Source organism: Ipomoea triloba, chromosome 14 (genome assembly GCF_003576645.1).
Source record: "Ipomoea triloba cultivar NCNSP0323 chromosome 14, ASM357664v1".
Classification (NCBI taxonomy): Eukaryota; Viridiplantae; Streptophyta; class Magnoliopsida; order Solanales; family Convolvulaceae; genus Ipomoea; species Ipomoea triloba.
The window spans coordinates 21,325,384-21,344,985 of NC_044929.1; the positions used below are offsets into that span (position 1 = coordinate 21,325,384).

At 34.9% G+C, this 19,602-nt stretch overlaps 3 protein-coding genes across 3 annotated transcripts; all 3 read right to left on the reverse strand.

Annotated features, from left to right (window-relative positions):
• Positions 1-4,180: 4,180 nt before the first annotated feature.
• Positions 4,181-5,834, reverse strand: LOC116003692 (pathogenesis-related genes transcriptional activator PTI6-like). The gene has a single exon (XM_031243594.1). It carries the CDS (start codon positions 5,411-5,413, stop codon positions 4,565-4,567), a length of 849 nt encoding a protein of 282 aa, XP_031099454.1. The 5' UTR covers positions 5,414-5,834; the 3' UTR covers positions 4,181-4,564.
• A 6,014-nt stretch (positions 5,835-11,848) lies between these two features.
• Positions 11,849-13,580, reverse strand: LOC116005103. Its single transcript, XM_031245345.1, has 2 exons — positions 12,738-13,580; positions 11,849-12,236 (listed from the first exon to the last, which is right to left on the reverse strand). Exon 1 carries the CDS (start codon positions 13,445-13,447, stop codon positions 12,746-12,748), a length of 702 nt encoding a protein of 233 aa, XP_031101205.1. The 5' UTR covers positions 13,448-13,580; the 3' UTR covers positions 11,849-12,236; positions 12,738-12,745.
• An 894-nt stretch (positions 13,581-14,474) lies between these two features.
• Positions 14,475-18,465, reverse strand: LOC116003484 (probable inactive receptor kinase At5g58300). Its single transcript, XM_031243372.1, has 3 exons — positions 18,043-18,465; positions 15,585-16,904; positions 14,475-15,464 (listed from the first exon to the last, which is right to left on the reverse strand). Exons 1-3 carry the CDS (start codon positions 18,050-18,052, stop codon positions 14,851-14,853), a joined length of 1,944 nt encoding a protein of 647 aa, XP_031099232.1. The 5' UTR covers positions 18,053-18,465; the 3' UTR covers positions 14,475-14,850.
• Positions 18,466-19,602: the final 1,137 nt, after the last annotated feature.

Consider the following 19,602-nt stretch of genomic DNA (forward strand, 5'->3'; position numbering starts at 1 on the left):
GACTTGTGTAAAAGCAATGAGAAAAGAATAGAAACCAATGCGTTAGTTCAAATGGCCTTATCGTAAGTGACGATTTCCCTTGGGTCAATCCTCGTAACTCTCGAAGTGAGTGAGGATTAGTCGGGTGGACCCGGACCACCTCTTGAATTTACTCAAAAAAAAGATGAGAAAAGAATAGTGATTGAATGAAAGCAATTACCTCGTATTTGTGTTGTTGTTAGGAAATAGGAACATCCTCAAATGGAATTTGTCATGATTGGTGATACAAATGAATGGACATGATGGTTGACGTCAAGCGCGTGTATTTCTCTGTCACTCTAGCGTTTAACGTCCGGCAAGGGAAACGAGGCGGCTGCCTTGCGCTCTGCTTCCCAACCAACCATACGTCTATTGGCTAATGACACATCCACACCAATGTGACAAAGACATGACGCATTGACGCACAAGACTTTGGACATTGTCTTCGAGACTTCGACTCTAGTCACCTCACCCCATGGTGAATTTTCCACCAAAATTTCATCATTCAAAAATGGATGGTCTTAATTCAAGAATTATGATTCATTGAGCAATTCAATAGTGAGATTTTTGAAGTGATTTTTGAGGTGTCTGGTAGGAGAAAAAAGAAAGAGAAGAAGGTTAAGAAAAATGAAGAAAAAAAATAGAAGTCTGAAGCAAAAGAAAAAAATCAGGGCAATGATGCGCCAGTCGACGCGTGTACTACACACTCTCGACTGGGCATCATTGTGGGCGAAACAGGCTATTGACCTATTGTGCATTTGTGCGTGTCCAACTCCTTTTTCTCTACGCCGCGGGACCCACAAAAAATTCACCATTTGTAGGACGAGCTCATGCAATTGAGTAACTTAAGTTGATTTATTTTCTTTGTAATCATTTGTCAACTAAAGTTACAAGGTTGACTTAGCTTCATCCAAAATGCACATTCAAGTAGTAATTTCGATCAGAACTTTTTGGTAAATGAAAGAGAATGAATATTATACAATTTAGTAAATAATAAAGCGTTGATAATATATATTTTGTGAGGTTAAAGAAATAACAATAATAATAATAATTCTTTTAAAAAAGGAAATAATAATGATTTTTTTTTTTTTAACTAAAGGATGAGACAATGACAAAAAAGCCTCAAAATGTTATTTAATTTGTTGATGTATGCTCAAACTCAATTCAAATTATAAAGCCACAACTTGCAAGACTAGCTAGGCGACTTTTTCTTCTCACAATCACCTTAGTTTATTGACTCGGTTCAACTTCCACTACACGTCCAATTGACCTATAAATTGAGGACTAATAATAGCATTCAAAGACTTTGAAACACTAAAAAAAAAAACAAAAAAAACAAAAACAAAAACAAAACAAAAACAAAAAAACTTCTAGAAAAGATCTCTAGATATATTTTTAGTGGTATAAGAGTAATAAAAATATTATTGTAATGAAAAAGATTTAAAAAAAAAAAAAAAAAGTGGTCTGGTAAAACTCGTAGACACCTCACTCTTGTGCAGAAAAGGTAAATTACACTATGAAAATCCTCCATGCAGTCTAGTCCTCTTTTGGGTAACAAGAAAAATTCGTAGCCACTGTACTCCTGTATAGGAGAAGTAAACCGCATTTTAAATATTCTGTGTAACGGACTTATGTGAATCATGCTCTATCTACTCGATCAATCATTCTAGGACGGTCTAATCCTCTTCGCTCTTATATAAGTAGAAGGTATATTGAAATTTATTACATATTTTTTGTCATGTCATCATTAAAGTTCATTATTCATTCTTGCTTCGTGGTCCATGAACTCAGCAAGTACATTATAAATTATTTTCATATATAATGTCATTGTTGGATTATCGACAATATTGAAAATTTTATTTTTAATAACAATTATTAATTTGATGACTTATTTTCCCTAGACATTGTTGAATTGACTAAATTTGGTTTGAAACATTTGAAATGCTCTAAATTTCACCAAATTCACTACGTATATATGAATGTATTTTATACATTTTGAATTGAATTTTATTAATTTCAAAAAGTTAGGAGTTAAATTAATATAAGTATTCAACTATTCAAGGATACCTTAATTAAAAATTTCAGCATCTCAAAAACAAAAATAAATGCTTATCAAATTTATCTATACAAGTTATTAAAAAACTACTTATACATAACAAGTCTAACCCATTAGCATAGGATAAAACTATATGAACTAAAAAATTCCAGTATTAGACGGTGTGCATTGTGGTAAATCCTTCTCATGTATAATAGATTAATAGCATTCAAACCACACAAAGAAAACATGTTAGATCGAGAAAATGTTAGCAAAAATTAAATTCATGACATTCAGATAGAAGAATCATATTCTAACAATTCAACTACTCTTTTTGTAGCTAATGTGCCAATAATTATTTTTTGTATTGGTCACCGTTATTTGGTCGACCTCACCTCACATTAATATTACACACGCACACACACTTATATTGCCACCTCATATGGTTAAAGATTTTGGTAAAAATTTATGGTCCTAGTATCATAGATCCAGGAAGATAATAGGAAATAATGAGTTTTTTTTTTTTTTGAATATTACTGAGTTTTTTTTTTTTGAATATTACTGACTCTATTGCAATGCAATATCTGTTCGTAACTACTTGTTCATAACTACTTTCTCAACCTATTGGAGCTGCCTCCACTGAGGCTCGAACCCACCACCTCCCGTATAAAGGGAAGGGTTTGATGTCACTGGACTACAAGGTCCTTGGCAGGAAATAATGAGTTGTAGATTCATTATGAACTTCACACTTAGCTTATAGGGTTTTTTTTTTTTTTGACACATAACTCTATCACACTAAATGCCTTTAAAAAAATCATCACTCTTATAATCAAACACTAATAAATACCCATAGTGAATAAATAATCAAATAAAAACATCAAACACTAATAAATGCCCATAAATATAATCAAATAAAAAATGTCAAATTATAATTTAGAATCTTTTTTTTTACTAAAAAAAATAGATTTTTTTTTAAAAAATTATGTCTACTATTTGAAAGCGTGCTTTAAGTGAAATAATCTTATAATCTTATGACCTTAGTCGATAAAAATCAAAATAAAGTAAATTAATCTAAATTATTTATAACTTAGCCGTTGAAATTGAAAAGTTCAATAGGTTAAGTTTTCAACTTATAACTCCAACAACACTATGTAGTGCTCCTATATGCATCATCAACCATATCCAAACATAAACAATTGATCAATTGTAGGCTTACATAGGATGACACAACGGATCAAGTTGGAAGACATCAACACAAGTTGGTGTTGAACTTTCTTACATTCCAAATTTATACACGTGTTGCATTATCAACTATCATGTGCAAGTGAACTCATACATTTTCCCATTACCCAATATGCCAATATGACACTATCATCAACAGTTCTATATCAATTTTCAAAACTCTACACCTCCAAAATCAATGAATAACATAATTATTAATTGATAATATAAAATGATAATAAATTTTAGAAATTTATCAAATAATGCTTAAACATTTTTTTTAAAAAAATATTAATTGATAATATAAAATGAGAAAATTTTAAAAATTTATTAAATAATGATTAAACATAACAAGTATTCGATGGAGTTAAGGGCTAAGGAAAAAGTCATAACTAATGTTCATGTTGAGAATTGTGAACCTTTAAATTTTTTGGCCCAAAAACGATAACCAATTGAAAAATCAAAATAACTGAAATTTTTTAAAAATTGTAACCGATAATCGGTCAAAAACAAAAATTTTCGATCGATTCGGTTATCGATTTCTCGGCCGGTCTTACTTTTTGCTCATCCCTAGTTGTGGGTTCTCACTATGAGCTCGGTTCTTTAGATCTACGGTTTACTAGATTGAAAAATACACTTGTGATATACGGAGCACAAATCTATGCACAATTATAATATTTGTTCAAAACTACTTTCTCAACTTATTGACTCCACTAAGGCTCAAACTTATTACGTCCCATATGGGAGAGCCACTGCTCTGCCATTTGAGCACAAGGTGTTTGTTCTAATTCTAATCCGTAATAAAATTTTACAGTGATAATAAATTTTTCATATTCCAAGTTGTATTGCAAGACTTGTATGCATCAAAGCTAAATTAAGAAATCCATTCTAGAACAAAAAAACAAGAAACCACAAATAAACTAATTTGATTTCCAACTCAAATTGACACAGACATTGATATTTAAACGTCAAAATATGAACAGTGTTTCAACGCAAGGCTTGACATCCAAGCAAACATTATACACAACGCTGAACCTGGTCTCCTCGTACCCCACTCTTTCACTGTTATCAATAAATACAATTATTATATAATTAATTAATTATAATATATATTTTTTGATACAATTAATTATTAATATATCGTTGACCAAAAATTGAAATATCCATAAAAAAAGCCGCCGTGCAAAATAGGCAACACGCAGTACTCGCAATACACAGTTACACACACTCGATGATTTGCCGCCAAAAGTGCCACGTCAGAGTCGCATTACGCCCCGAAAAAAGGTGAATTTACAGTTCAGCCATCAGAGAGCGGGGGTCTTCTAACTGATTTTCGAGGAGAAAATAGTCAACGTCAAACTCGTCGAATTCCTCGGCGCGGTGATTTGCGAGTAACCGGAAACTCGGCAAGCCTAAGAAGTCGAAGTCGATTGGGGAGTCGAAGTTTCCGAAATCGTCGAGATTGGTTAACGCCGTGAATTCGTCTCCGTTTGGGGTGACGTCACTCTGGACGGGGCTGTCGAACGGAGTGGAGTCGTCGTAACGGAGGACGGAGGCGGGGGAGAGAACGGCGGCGTTGTTTGAGGCGTCGACCGCCGTCTCCGTTACCGTTAGTTTGGGGAAGTTGGTGACGGCGTCAGCGCCTTTTAGTCTCACGGCGGCCTTGTCGTAGACGGTGGCGGCTTCTTCCGGCGAGTCAAAGGTTCCGAGCCAGAGGCGTTTCCCTCGGGTCGGGTCGCGAATCTCCGCAGCCCAACGCCCCCACGGCCGCTGACGCACTCCTCTGAACTTCTTCCGGCTGCTGGCGTCAGATTCCGACGACGTGACGTCACTCACCCCCCTCTTTTTACTCCCGCTGGAAGTAAACTGAACCCGTTGCTCCGCCGGCGGCGGCACAAGCTTGATCTCCGACACGTGTCTCTTCACCCTCCTCCTACCCACCCCCCTCTCCCCTTCGTCGCCGGAGGAGTCCGTGGCGTCGCCGTCGGTGACCACAATCCGTACAACTCTGTTCCGAAGCATCCCCGGAGCGCCCGATCCGAAACTACCCTCTGGCACGTGCTTGTTAGTCATGATCACGTGCTCCGAGAACTTCACCGTCTCCGGAGAACCCAAATCCGTCGCTTTCTCAAATACCATCACAGAGTATTAAAAATTCCGATCAAATAAGAATCGACTGAAACAATACTACGAGTTGACTTGAAGGGTGAGATTATATCCCTCAAGAACTGTACATAATGGGTAGAAAAGAAAAGAAAAATCTATGGCGAAGGGGTGAGTAGAAGTGAGAGGTGGGTATTATTATAGGGAAGAGAAAAAGGGGAAGTGCAAGTTGATGAGTTTCTACTTTTTTGCTGTTTTGGCGGGAAACATAGAACCTACAATTTCTTCGGGCCGTACGAATGCCCCAAAATTCTCTCTCTGAAATCTCACTACTGCAAAAGCAAAACACTCCCCAGATTTGCATATAAAGAAGACTAATAATCAGAGAGAGAGAGAGTGAGAGAGGGGGAGAGAGAGTGTGTGTCTATCTATGTGTGTATAAAAAGGGGGGCAAAGGGGAGGTGTAAAACCGAGTGCAGTGGGGGCGCTGAGTGGCTCCATTTATAGTGCACGACTGCACGGGTCATACCGCGGTGGACTTTTGCACCGCGAAATTTTTACCTATAACCCGAATAGACCGATCAGAGGAGATGAACGTCCCTTGTATACTTAGTGTACAAATTTATAGACTGACTCGTCATTTATCTCTTTCACTGACTCTTCATTAAGAGCTCTCACAATTTATGATTAGTTTAGTCTAAATTGTGATACCTAATAAAAATTTATTTCATTTCATGCCCCGTGCATACAATGTACTGACAAAAGACAAACCTATAAATGACACTATCTTATAAAATGAAAGGTTTCATTTTTGATTCTGTATTGCACATCTTGTAATTTATAACATTTCAGGAAAGGATCGTGGGAGCGCTCATGATGAGATATCGCCCAAATTAATTCTTTTGGTCGATTTTGTTTGGTGGCTTTTTGTCTTTTATATTAACTTCGGTGCATATTACATGCTTGTTTGGTGACTCTTAGTCTTTTACATTAAATTTGGTACATATTATATGATTGTTTGGTGACTCTTGGTCTTTTACATTAAATTTGGTACATATTACATGGTTATTTGGTGACTTTTAGTCTTTTTTTGTTAAATTTCAAACATATTACGTACTTCCTTAGTGACTATTTGTCTCTCATGTTACATTTGATGTATATCTTATATATTTATTTATTGATTTTTAATCTTTTACGTTAAATTTGATACATATTACATGTCCAACATGTAATATATTATCATATTATTTCTCATAAATAATGTATATATATATATATATATATTTGAAATAGTTTTATTTTTTTATTTAGATTGGAAGGGGGAAACCCAGTACATAAACCAAGTCTAATAGTGACTATACATGTATCTCCATGATGGATAGGCCATTCTATCATCTTCCAGTATTGGCGGACCAAAAAATTCATATACCTCCCGAGAACCCAACAACCTCCACTCTGGTCCATTCTTCGTAACCAAAACTATTGCAAATGCGGTTAGCCTGCTCCCCTGACACCTTCGGTTCAAAGATTTTCATTCACACAGAGGGTGGGAAGGCAGGTTTTGTACTCAGGAGCCCGGGCTATCGTCCATTACCAACACCCGCTGGCCTAAGAGGCCATCATAATCCAACATCTCAACCTCCTGATCCTCGACCTTATTACCAAATGTCCTTGCAGCGTCGGGGGGATTCTCTTTTAGTGCGAAACCAAACTCTTCCCTGTGAGAGGATTCTGGGGTTTCTTGGCTTGAATGGTGGTATACCTCCGAGCTTACGATCTGCTTTCCATAGTTATGGCCTCTTACTACTGTATGCTCAGACTCGGCCGTCGCGCGTCTGGGAGCTGTAACTCTACCACCTCTACCTCTGGATGCACCTCTTCCTCCCTGGTGTGTTTGAAATAGTTTTATAGTTTACCATTAATCACATATCAAGTAATTGACCAGCTTTGTTGGGTGATTCTATTTTAAATTTGGTTCGAATTACATGGCCGACATGTAATATATTCTTATTTACATGGCTTTAGTAGTCAGAAAAGTTAAAACTTTATTGAGAATTTAAAATGTGAGAAAATTATTTTTACATTTAGTGTAATATTTGACTTTAAAATGTTTAGGTCAATGAAATCACATTCTATGATATTAAGGAAAGTAAATCTCACTTAAGGGGGTGAGATCACATTCTTTTCAAAAATCTCACTTAAGGGGGTGAGATCTTTTTTCTTGGCTTACTAAGAATCTGCCAATTTTATTGAATTATATATTTATTATCCGTTTTGGTATCACACTTGCCATGTTAAAAATCTTTTATATAGTAAGAATATATTCGAGATTTTAAAATTTATTCTGAAAAAGTTTAAATGAACCAAAGGTATTAATCAATTTGTCAGGTAATTTAATTGTTATATTTTTAGGGCAACACCAAAGATGCCAATTAATTTTCTCAGTAAAGTTATTTCCATCAAATATATTTCTGAAAAACATTTTCATAGAAATTTAATTGATGAAAAAGCACCAAACGCCATCTTAATTTATTGTAGGCAATATAAAATTTTCTTAAATAGTTTTATAGTATACTCTTAGCCACGTATATCAAATATCTATTTAATAAGATGTGAAACTCCTATGAATTTGAATGTAAGAATCTTATAATTTGAACTAAATGTACACGAAAACTCCTACAAATAGGGGTTTTCATAATTGGGTCAATTCAGTGTGAACGAATATTAATTTTCTAAGTATAATACGGGTTTAAAGGGGTCTCTTAGCTTACCATTAGAACTTGTTAAAGACATCTCGTGGTCTAATCAAAAAAAAAATGTACAGTAATTGTATAAAATTTAATCAAGTTAAGTACTAACAACTTAATTTTTTGGGTAACGAGGAAAAATCCACAATCATTACTTGAAGGTATACACGATTTAACCTCTACTTTTGTGTAATAGCTAGTAAATCATACAAGAGATGTAAATTGCATTAGAAAAAATTCAATCAAAAGGGTGTTGATAATAATCAAACTGACATTCTCATACAATAATCATACCCTATCACATACACTTTTTGGTCTAAACAACACAAAATTCTATCTTTATGGCAATTACCAAAATAGTAAGCGTCGTGTTCATAAATTATTAGTTATTACAAGAGCAAATGTTTTTGGACTGTTTATGTCACGTCAAATCATTTTCTTGCCACATATCTCATGGTCTCATGCCACAAAATTATACTCATGGAACAATCACTGTTTTGTATTTTAGATGCGTATGCTTAACATTACAAATATTTTATTTTCAATATATAATGAATTTTATTGTCATTATTATGAAGTAAAAGAAAAACATTATAAAGTAAAATTAAGAGACAAAATAATATATTTTTCAAGAAATTTATAATTTTTTTTTGTGTGATGAGAAAAATTTACAGTCACTACTTGATGACATATATAGAATAAACTTTGCTATTGTATATTCGTTTGCAAATCACATATGATAGGCAAATTGCACTACAAAAATAATGTGGACGAACTTGATTAAGACAATGGCCCTGCTTGGTAACGTAGTTAGCTTATCAGTCAATTTTAACTTACTTGACCACTATTAGATGTTTGACTTGATTAAACATTCAATAAAAATTAGCTTTTTGTAACAACTTATTGTTTCAAAATGCTAAAATTTAAAAAGTTGCTCAAAGTAGTTTTTTCGATAAGTTTTTTGAGAAAATCATTTTACATATAATCAACTATCAGCTAACAGCTAATTTACCAAAATATCTTTTTATAATTCGCTAATGCTATCAGCTAATCAAACTCACTAATCAACTCAGTTAAAAGCTAACAACTATTTACCAAACAGTGTTGGAAAAATTACACTCATCTTATATAGCATCGGTCACCAGTTTCGGGACAATATACAACATTACAACTACAATACTATACTGGGCAGAAGGGGAGCTAGAGTGGAAGATTGCTGTCTTTTTTGGGGCTGTGTGACGACTGACAGCTGTCGGTTGTTGACACGTCAAACACTTGTATTGTACAAGGAAGGAAAATGTATAATATTTACTTTGAAATTTCTCTTAATTTGCTTTTAACAAAGTTGTCCCATTTTTTTCAATTGAATATTTCAAAGAAACGAAATTGCTAAGAAGATGATGAGAAGAAAGGAGTCCAAATATAAAATGTTTTTTTCTTTACAAGTCAATAATTTGCATGTTTATTTTTATTAATTAATTAAATATAACTTATTATTATATATGAATTGTATTTAGTGAAAATAGACAAATTTTGATGTTTTTCCTTTTGGCTAAGCTTTCAACCAATTAGTGGTCAAGATTCATGCTATCAATTCATATTTGAAAGAGTTCTTTCAATTATTATTATTATTGTTCTGGTTGTTATCATTAATAATAATAATAATAATAATATATTATTATTATTATTATTATTTAATTCACATGTTTCAAACATAATATGTTACTTTAAAATAATAATAATAATAATAAAAAGAGACTATAATTAGATTTTTGAGTGATGTGAGAAATTCGGAGCCACAATGCGATGGTGTACTTTAGGCAAACTTCACTACTGTGTTGGTAATAATCGACAACAACACAACGCAACTAAATTATTGTTTTCATTGACTCTCCATTACCACAATTACATTAGTTAGAGCATCGACATTCAAATGCCTAGTTTGTTTTGAGTTTGAAAATTTTTAAATTTGTATTGTAAAATTTTAAATTTTAAATTGTATTTGAATTAATTAGAGTTTAAATGATGGTCACTAAATTTTTTTCTTCTAATGTCATCCGAAGCCTTGTCAATAGAGATCGAATATGTTCCTTTAATCATATTTAACTATGTAGAAGTTAATACTTGTGTGATTGGTTCACAACACGTGAACTTTTCTATAAATTTGAACGCAAATTTTATGACCCTTATCACTCTTACATTTGAAACTTGTGGATGATAATATAAATTGTGGAAAGTGTCCTGTACCTTAGAGTTGTTAGCAAAATAAATCTTCTTAACTTATTTTGCGTTCGTTGGCTAATTGAATTGTGACAATGTGAACGTTTATCAACTCGGGGCTTATGACATTATAGAGTCTCCACCTTATGATGATATGTAGCATGCATTATCATATCAATAGTTGTATTTGTACGATATAGTCATATTTCATTTATTTAATTTTGTTAGTATTTCCTTCGCATTAAAAGAAAAATATGAAACATCCTTAGTAGTAGTTTGAATATGTAAATTTCCAATTTTTCACTGCATATATTGAAAAGTAAAGCAATCATTATACAATAGACCATGATCCATATTATAAGATAAATGATAGTATATATATTTATTTTTAATGTATTATATATATATATATATATATATATATATATATATAATATTACTTAAAAATGAATTTATTATACATTAAAATAAACATTAATATACCAAAATAAATATTTATCAATTACTTATCTTTACCAATTACCATGGTCCATGTACTGTGCATGGGTGCACTGTATAATTTGTCAAGTAAGAAAGGGTTGGGCGCTATAGCTTGGTAAAGAAGCAAAAATGGAGAGGCAATGGGACCGCCACGTGCTCCATTATTATTCATCCAAGCTGGAAGAGACTCCTCCTCTAGCTTGTCAATCAAGTCACAATTATTTATTCACTAAAATTATTACTTTCATCCTTTTACACCTCATTTATAATTTTACATTTCCCTTTATTATTTTCTCTCTCATTTTATTGTTTATATGTTAATTCAGTTAATGAGACTTGACTTTTAACTGAAATTATTTTTAATTCAATTTTTTATAATATTAAGTTTAGTATTAATATACAAAATTTATATATTTAAAAACTATTAAATACAAAAAAAAAAATTTAAAAATAAGTAAACATACTAAAGAAAATAAATAAAAAAGAAAGAGTTGGTTTAACCAATGAATAGTAAGTAGGAGGGATAAAATATGACAGATAAATTATTATTATTTAATAATTGATATTTCTCTTGTTCGATCCTATTTTATGTATCATGTGTAATTAATGATATATGACTCAGTCAAAGACCTTGTGATCTAGTGGCACCCGATTTACACTTCTATATGGAAGGGAGTGGGTTTGAGCTAACTATACTACATTGTAACATCACATTGTAATAGAGTTATAAATAGTATTATTACCTCTTAATATTCAGCATTTATCTTCTCATGTTTCATTTTATATGCCATACTCACTATTTATTGGTCAAACTAATTTTTTATTCTTTGTTTATTTCTTTTAATATTTTTTACTTAATTTTTTTTGTGTGTTTAATAGTACTTTTAGTGTAGTTTTAAATATATAATAAATTTTGTATAATAATACTAAACTTAATGTTATAAAAATTAGATTAAAAATAATTTTAGTCAAGTTTGATTAATCGGACAAGATGCATCAAATGAAATGGAGGGAGTAATAAGTTTTGAACATGATAGTGCCTTTAAATTTATGTAATTGATGATGTTTTATTTTCGACAATCAATTAATAATGAGTAGACAGGTCTTTGCTCTCGTAGGCTCATGTTAATGTTAAATACAATACAACATTGTACGTATATATAGTGTATATCAACCACGTACAAAGGAGCTGAGCTAGCATCGATACATGGTCCAGCTGCATGCTCCCCCGACCTTCTTTTTCAACAATGGCGGAAAGTAGTTCCCTCCACTGAATTGAAATAATCTACCAAACGCATGAAACTACGTACGTGTACGTTAGTACTGCATTTCTCATCTTCATTATTTTCATCCTTCCCCACCATGAATCCAAGAGGAATGATTTTAATTGCCTCAAACACCGGCAAGATAACCTACAAAATCACACAATTAATTAAATATCAGTGCAAAATAGTTAATACTGATAGATTGAGGAATTTTATGCCATTGAAGAGTATATGTGCACTTAATTGAAATAGTTTTTTTTTTTTTTTTCAGTGAGGAAGGAAACTCACAGCTACTATTTAAGAGTATGCACTACTTTGTGATTTTAATCAGTAAAGGACTGACTCAAATCAAGAAGGTCAATAAGCTGCCTCCTTTAGGAGTCGAACTTGTAACATTTTTTATTACCTAGTCGACAGTGTGACCAGGCCAAGTTAGAGGCATGCATGACATCCTTTTGTCTTAAAATGTGTATTATGTAGGGCATGTAGCGGACAATGTCCTTTTGTCTTGAAAGGTGCTTTAGTATCAAGTACTAGATTGGGTTCAATAACATCTCTGTGACTTTTTCAAATGAGAAATTATTAGATAGCTTAAAATAAAAGTCAAATACAGCCCTTAGTTGTTAGTAAAAAAAAAAAAGTATGTACCTTAGTGGTTAGATTCTTAGAGGGCTCATCCTAATATTGCATCCATAACCGACTCCGCTGTCAAGGACAGTTTGAGGCGCTTGTTGGCACATGACTTTGAAGGGGCAACTGCTTATCCTACTATCGCCCACGCGATAATTGATGTTCCCTACCAGCGTGAGATCCACCGTCATGAGGTGTCGCTGGGAATTGGACATCAGATCATCGCCGTCGGCTTCCTCCACGTACATATTCTTCACGACGGAGTGCATCTCCAACTTGGTGACGTTGTTCGTCGTCTGGTGGAAGGCGGCGACCTCCGACCACTCCAAGTGGATGCCGTCGAGCGAAATCGCGGCCTTCATCTGGCTGTAATCGAAGGAGATCTTGTCGTTATCGTTCGTCGCGTTGTATCGGACGGTGACGTTGGCCGTCAACGTCGAATCGCCGCTCTTATCCTTGCGGATCTTTATGCTGTGCGTTTCCACGGCGCTGAGGAAGAAGCGCGGCATGTTGGAGACGAGGAAGGAGTAGAAGACGATGAGCCAGATGAATAAGGCGGCTAAGACGACGCCGACGCCAACTGAGATCCACGCGCAGCAGCGGTTGCAGCGGGGCTGGCATTTCTTCTTCTGAGACTCGGAGTCGCTGTAGTAACCGGCGAAGCTGCTGGGGGCGGGGGACCGGTCGGTGCTGTCTTCTTTGAAGGACACGTGGCGAGTTAGAGTCATTGCAACAGGTACACTGCGGTCACTCTGATCTCGATCTGACTGAGAATATGTAAAATTCAACGGACTTGATTTGATTGCCTGACGGAGATTTGAATTGGATATATATGTGTCCTTTGATGACGACGACTTTGAATTGAAGTTTGAAGGGAAGAACTAAGAAGAATATAATAATGCCGGGGATTATGTGTATGTGGCCTATTGTTTTGGATCGCCCCATGTGGAATTGGTTGTTATTAACCGCTTTGTAACCATGCAATCCGTCACTGACTGTAGACTGTAGTGATTTTATCGGCACCACAGGACAGAGATACTCATCGTGGACGGCGTAAGACCTGTTTGGAATTCCATTCTTGTGAATGTCGTACTGATTTATTTAATTAATTAGGGAGTACTTATTTTATTTGTATTAACTCACTTGTACATAATCCCACTTAGAGAAATAAAATGAAGAAGATTTTAGTTGGGAAAATATATCTATTTAGTCCGTATTATACTTTAAAAAGTTAAAAGTTCTTCAAAATGTTAATGGCCAAAAACAGAAATTTTGTAATTTAATGTTAGATATGATTAGAAAATAATTTAATGTTAGATATGATTAGAAAAATGCTACTCCTACCCCTAAATTCTACTCTCAATTTTTTACTTCCTCTCACAAAATTTTGATGTTGACATTTTTCATGGGACACACTGGTTAATAACTAATCAATAGATAGTCCATGAACTCATATGATTATGTTTTGTGCAAAACTCACATTGTGATCTTAGTAAAAAAAAAAAACACTACAAAAAATAAATCAATCAATATTGTTTATAATTGACTGACTCAAGCAAATAAATTAAAGTCAATAGACAACTCTCACAATGAGTCGAACTTGAAACCTTATGATAACCAAACCAACTTTGTAATAATTGAATGATTTGCTTCATTCCAATTAATTAAAACGTGACCTGCTCTGATATAAATTGAATGTTTTGTTCATATATACTGATAATTAAAATGCATATACCTAAAATACATGAAGACGAGTTTGCCTGGGCTAATACTTCACAATTTCATTATAGATAAAAGATCATCAATCAGCTTTGATGGTTACGCAGTATAATGAACTTTAACAAGAAATGATGAGATGAGTAAAAATGAAATTATTCTTGAACTCTATTTAAAAAAAAAAAAAAAATCCCTAACATGTCTAAGGAAAGGAGAAGATATGTATTAGTTAAATCACTCTCCAAATTGAGCCATTGGTGGAAGGTTGAACTTGGAAATCATCTCACCTTACTCACCTAGTGGGCATGTACACTGGAACAATATATAGGCATTTGAACTACTAGATGAAAAAACTCACAGATTGAAACTCAGAAGCAAAGGGCATAGAATCAGCAAGGAATGAAGTGGTTTTTGCTTATGAGTCCCTGGATTTGATTTCTTCTGAAGATTGCCTGTTGTCTGAGTCAGATAACCGGACCTCTTCGATCATTCTAACGACTTCATCCATGTTAGGACGCATATCAGGAACCCTTGCAACACATGCCATGGCAATTTGCAGCATCTGAACCATCTCTTCTTCTATGTTCTGAAATCTCATTAGTTCGACATCAAAGACTTCAGCAGTCCATTCTTCCCTGACCACGGACTGGACCCATCTTGGAAGATCAACCATGTCATCGCGCCCAGGTGATTGAATTGGCAGTTTTCCAGTGAGCATCTCTAGCAATAAGACACCAAAGCTGTAAACGTCTGATTTGTGGGTGTGTTTCCGGGTTTCTATAACCTCTGGACCACGGTACCCAGGATGCCGAGAAGGAGCTGCAGGGAAGTTCATGAGAGGGGCCAAACCAAAATCAGAGACACAAGCATCAAAGTCTTGGTTGAGAAGGACATTTGACGACTTTATATTTCCATGACTAAATTTGGCACCACCAGTAGACTGGATATGAGCAATCCCCCTTGCTGCTGCAAGGGCTATTTTAACTCGAGTTTCCCAGTCCAAAGGAGTTCTCTCAATGGTCTTGTTTCCTGTAACACAAATACAGAATGCATACAGATGGATGAATGATATACCTATCACCGATATGAAAAAGCATCACTCACACAATCTTCTACTAGTGGAGAAGGGAAGAATAAAAAAGTACATACTATGGAGAAGCATTGACAAACTGCCTCTTGAGAAATAATCATAGACTAGAAGCTTCTCATCCTTGGAGTAATAATAAGCACGCAAAGGCACTACATTAGGGTGTTGTCCAACTGCACCAATGATTTCCATCTGTTGTTCAAAGTCCCTCTTCCCCACAATGACTTCTTTTAGTCGCTTTACAACCACTGTTGTTGACTCCTCCAGAATAGCCTTGTATGCTGTCCCAAAACTTCCCTTTCCCAGAACTTCAGCTGAAGCCCTCAGTAAGTCCTCAAGATCAAAATTAAATGAGCATCCTTCAAAGAAAACCAGCTTATTTTTCTCTGGCTCCTGCACCCCACTACCAAATTCTTCCATGGGTTTCTCACTCCTTCCTCTGGTAGGAGCTTTTTCTTTGCGAGCACCCCTATCATCACTCTCTTTTTTCTTCAGATAGCACAAGAAAATGAATAGGGCTACTAGAAAGAGGAGCACAGCCCCACCAACGGCAATCGCTATAATAATTCCTAACTTAAGTTTCTTCTTGTGGCCTTGTTTTCTGGGAGGTGTACCTGGGGCAGGGGATGGAGGTTGAAGAGGAGAACAGGGAATTAAAGGTAATCCACACAACAATAAGTTTCCCACAAATGAATAATTTGGGAACTTTTGAAGGGATGATGGAATAGAGCCATTAAGATGGTTGTAACTTAAATTCAAATGTTTCAGCCTTGGGGGCACAAGATTGGGTATAGGCCCAGATAGGTAGTTATTTTGGAGGTTCAATCCTATAAGTTGAGTCAAATTTTGAACCGCTGCAGGAATGCTACCACTGAAGGAATTATATGAAAGATCTAAAATGTACAATTGAGTAGAAAAAGTGGTTGGAATATCACCAGAGAAGTTGTTATGCTGAAGGAAAAGGTAATGGAGAGAGGGAAGAGAAGTGAGGTCAGAAGGAAGACTTCCATTTAGAAAATTGGCTCGAAGACTAAGAGTCCTCAAGGCATCTAGCTTTCCAAGGGTCTTTTCAGGGATTGGCCCAGTGAGTCCAATTCCTGGAAGTCGAACAGCAACCACACGAGGAGCAGTGCCTTCACTACAGTTAACTCCTACCCATGAACATATGGGGTTACCGGGATTCCAGTTGATCTTGCGACCATGGGGAACAGAATTAGAAAAGGCAAGAAGGGCTTGCTCATCTGAGCTCAAATCACCAAGAGCCAGGGAAAAAAGTGTTGCTAGAACAAAAAGTGAGCAAAGAAGTTGGTATACGGAGCAGATTTTCATGACAATACGCCTGTTTATATGAAAGCAAAAGTGGTTCATGCCCTGAGATCTTCCTGAGATAACACAGGATAAAAAATAAAACAAAAGAAGTTATGAAACACTTTTGGGTCTGAAATATGGCCAAACAATAAATATTCACAGCACCAGGCATAAATGAGAGAGAATATACCGGCACATAGCAAGAAACTGGTACTTCTCTGATAACAGTCAAAATATTGCAAAATAAGTCAATTGTGCATCAGTGCAGGAAACATTTCTATATTCAATCAGCTTAAAGCTAAATTTTAGGATAAAGCTACAGAAAAGCGAGAACTAGAGGCTTATTATGTATGTCATATGCTTTATGATCTGAAGAAGCAAATTAGTTTTCCACACCTTCAAACATGTGATATAGCTTTATAGATGCAAAGTTTTGGAATACTGCTGGTTTAGCTGATAAACAGGTGTGACTTGTCTTGGCAGTGTTTGATAGCAAAAAGCTCAAGTGTAATCACAATAACAATAAACATCTAAGGGTTGTTGAGTTGTTCAATTCCTTATTTTCAACCCAATATAGGGGATTAGGGGATTTGTGGGGACCTCCACATAATCCCAGAGTGTCAAGAGTTGTCCAAACTTGGTGTTGAATGGATAGTCCCACTCTATCCCACCACAATGCCACAAATGAAGCAACAAGGCCTCCAAAGAACCAAGCAGAAGCAGAGATGACAATTTACCCGAACAAGCACCCTAGACTTAAAACCGTCCAGTATAGCAACCAATTTATGATTAGTCTCTTTATCTGCCCTACTGAAACATCATACTCTAAACACCAATAAGAGCCACATTTTGCAGGTGTAAACATAAGGAGATACTAGAATTTCTTCTTATAATTTCAAACTATATTCCGTTTAAAGGATTGAGCCAGGGGAGGCTAGTAAACAAGCAAAATCACATTCGTCTCAAAGTACTAATTAGGAATCCTAAAATTTGCATTTCGGATGCACTACAGGGATATAATCACTCAAAATTAAACGTCGAAAATTCTCAACATTATCATCCCCACGGAGCTCCAATCAAATTCAAACACACAACAAAACAGAGACCAGTTATCTCTCAGATCTACACCAACACTCTACAATTAACCTCAAACGAAGAAATGCAGAAAAAAACTCGCAAAAACAACCAGCGCAACTACAAGTGAGAAATTACCTCGCAGCATTTGCCGAAAACTCTCGCTGTTTCTGTAAACACTACCACTATTATGAATGCTGAGCTAGGAGTTCCAAAACACAGACGTCTCGGACCTCGAAATCGAGCATGCGTACGAACTCGGCGCAACCTAGACGCAGTAACTGCATTCTGAGTTGTGATGGATGATTCTAGATCCCAACGTAGGCAATTCCGAGCTGAATTCTGCGTGCTTAAACTCCAGGAGAGCGAAGATTAGATCTGCGTTAACGTGATTTCCGAGTAAGCAACACGAGAATGGACTGAACGGTCAGAGAAGAAGAATAAGAAGACGAAGGAAAAAGAAGAAGGAGAAGGAGAAGCGTTTGTTGAATGCTGCTAGAGCTGAAAATTTAGAATGCGAGTGAGGTGGCTTTGGTCACTCATGTTTCAACAACCAGAGGAGAGAGAAAGAATGTGTTAGTTGGACTAAACGTGGATTATTTCGTTTCTACGTATTCTCATTTCCGTTACGGAGTATTTATCTAACTTTATTTTTACGGTTGGCTGGAAAAATGAGCTGTTATACCATGGACCATGGTCCACCATGTACAGTGTACTCTGATCTTAAACGACATTGAATTACGTATTTATAGTATTAGAACACATAACAACTGAACTAAATTTTAAAAAGATTATATTGTTTATTTTTATTATTGAAATTGACTGCAGTATTTGAAATGGCTTGTAAATACAAAATAAGGTAATCAATTATATATATATTAACATTGTATGTTCGTACTTCGTAGTATACAAATTGTGAATTTTTAAAAGGTAAATTTTGAACATTTTATATGTAAATTGTGTATGGATCCACCTTGCAAGGTGGATCCGAGTCCACAAAATAATTTACAGTGGAAAAATTTGAAGGGAAATGGAATTAAAATTTCACGAATATGGATTTCATTTTTTTTTTTTTTGAACAAAATATGGATTTCATTATTTAGTTGATGAAATTATAAGAAGTAATTAGTATAAAAACAATTATACCCCTACACAATAATAACAACAATAATAATGGTAATTAAGAAAAGTTGATGAGGGCATAATTGTCCTACCTGTTTTCCATAAAAAAACAAAATGTCAAAGGGGGGCATCGAAAATGTTTTCTCTCATTTTCTTGAGGAAAATGTTTTCAATGAACCAAAAGGAAAAACCAATTTTTCAAAAATCTAAAGAAACATTTTTCTTAAAGAGTATTTTCCAATGAACTAAATATGCCCTTAGTCCTTGAATTTGGTGCTAATTTTACTTTTAGACGTCAACTTTAAAATTTAACACAAAAATTCTCTCTCAATTTTAATACTTTTGATATATGTGTGAACCAAACACACCATAAGTGTACAAACCACTTACCGGTGGACCATTCCACCACCATAGGAGTCACATTAGCTTAGTAGAAACAACACCGTTGGAGATGACAACGATGTCACAAGGCAATGGAAACTTTAAACAACTCAAAAGATTTTTGTCATTTTGGGTGTAAACAATATTAGTTTATAACATCATTTATTCAATTACAAATACAGATGCTCCATAAAT

Excerpts from the sequence above, each read along its gene's own strand:
- LOC116003692 (XM_031243594.1), bottom strand. The coding sequence starts at position 5,413 with ATGGTATTTGAGAAAGCGACGGATTTGGGTTCTCCGGAGACGGTGAAG.
- LOC116005103 (XM_031245345.1), bottom strand. The coding sequence starts at position 13,447 with ATGACTCTAACTCGCCACGTGTCCTTCAAAGAAGACAGCACCGACCGG.
- LOC116003484 (XM_031243372.1), bottom strand. Across the intron at positions 15,465-15,584 it reads TTTGTCAATGCTTCTCCATA|GAAACAAGACCATTGAGAGA; the intron begins GTATGTACTTTT and ends TTTGTGTTACAG.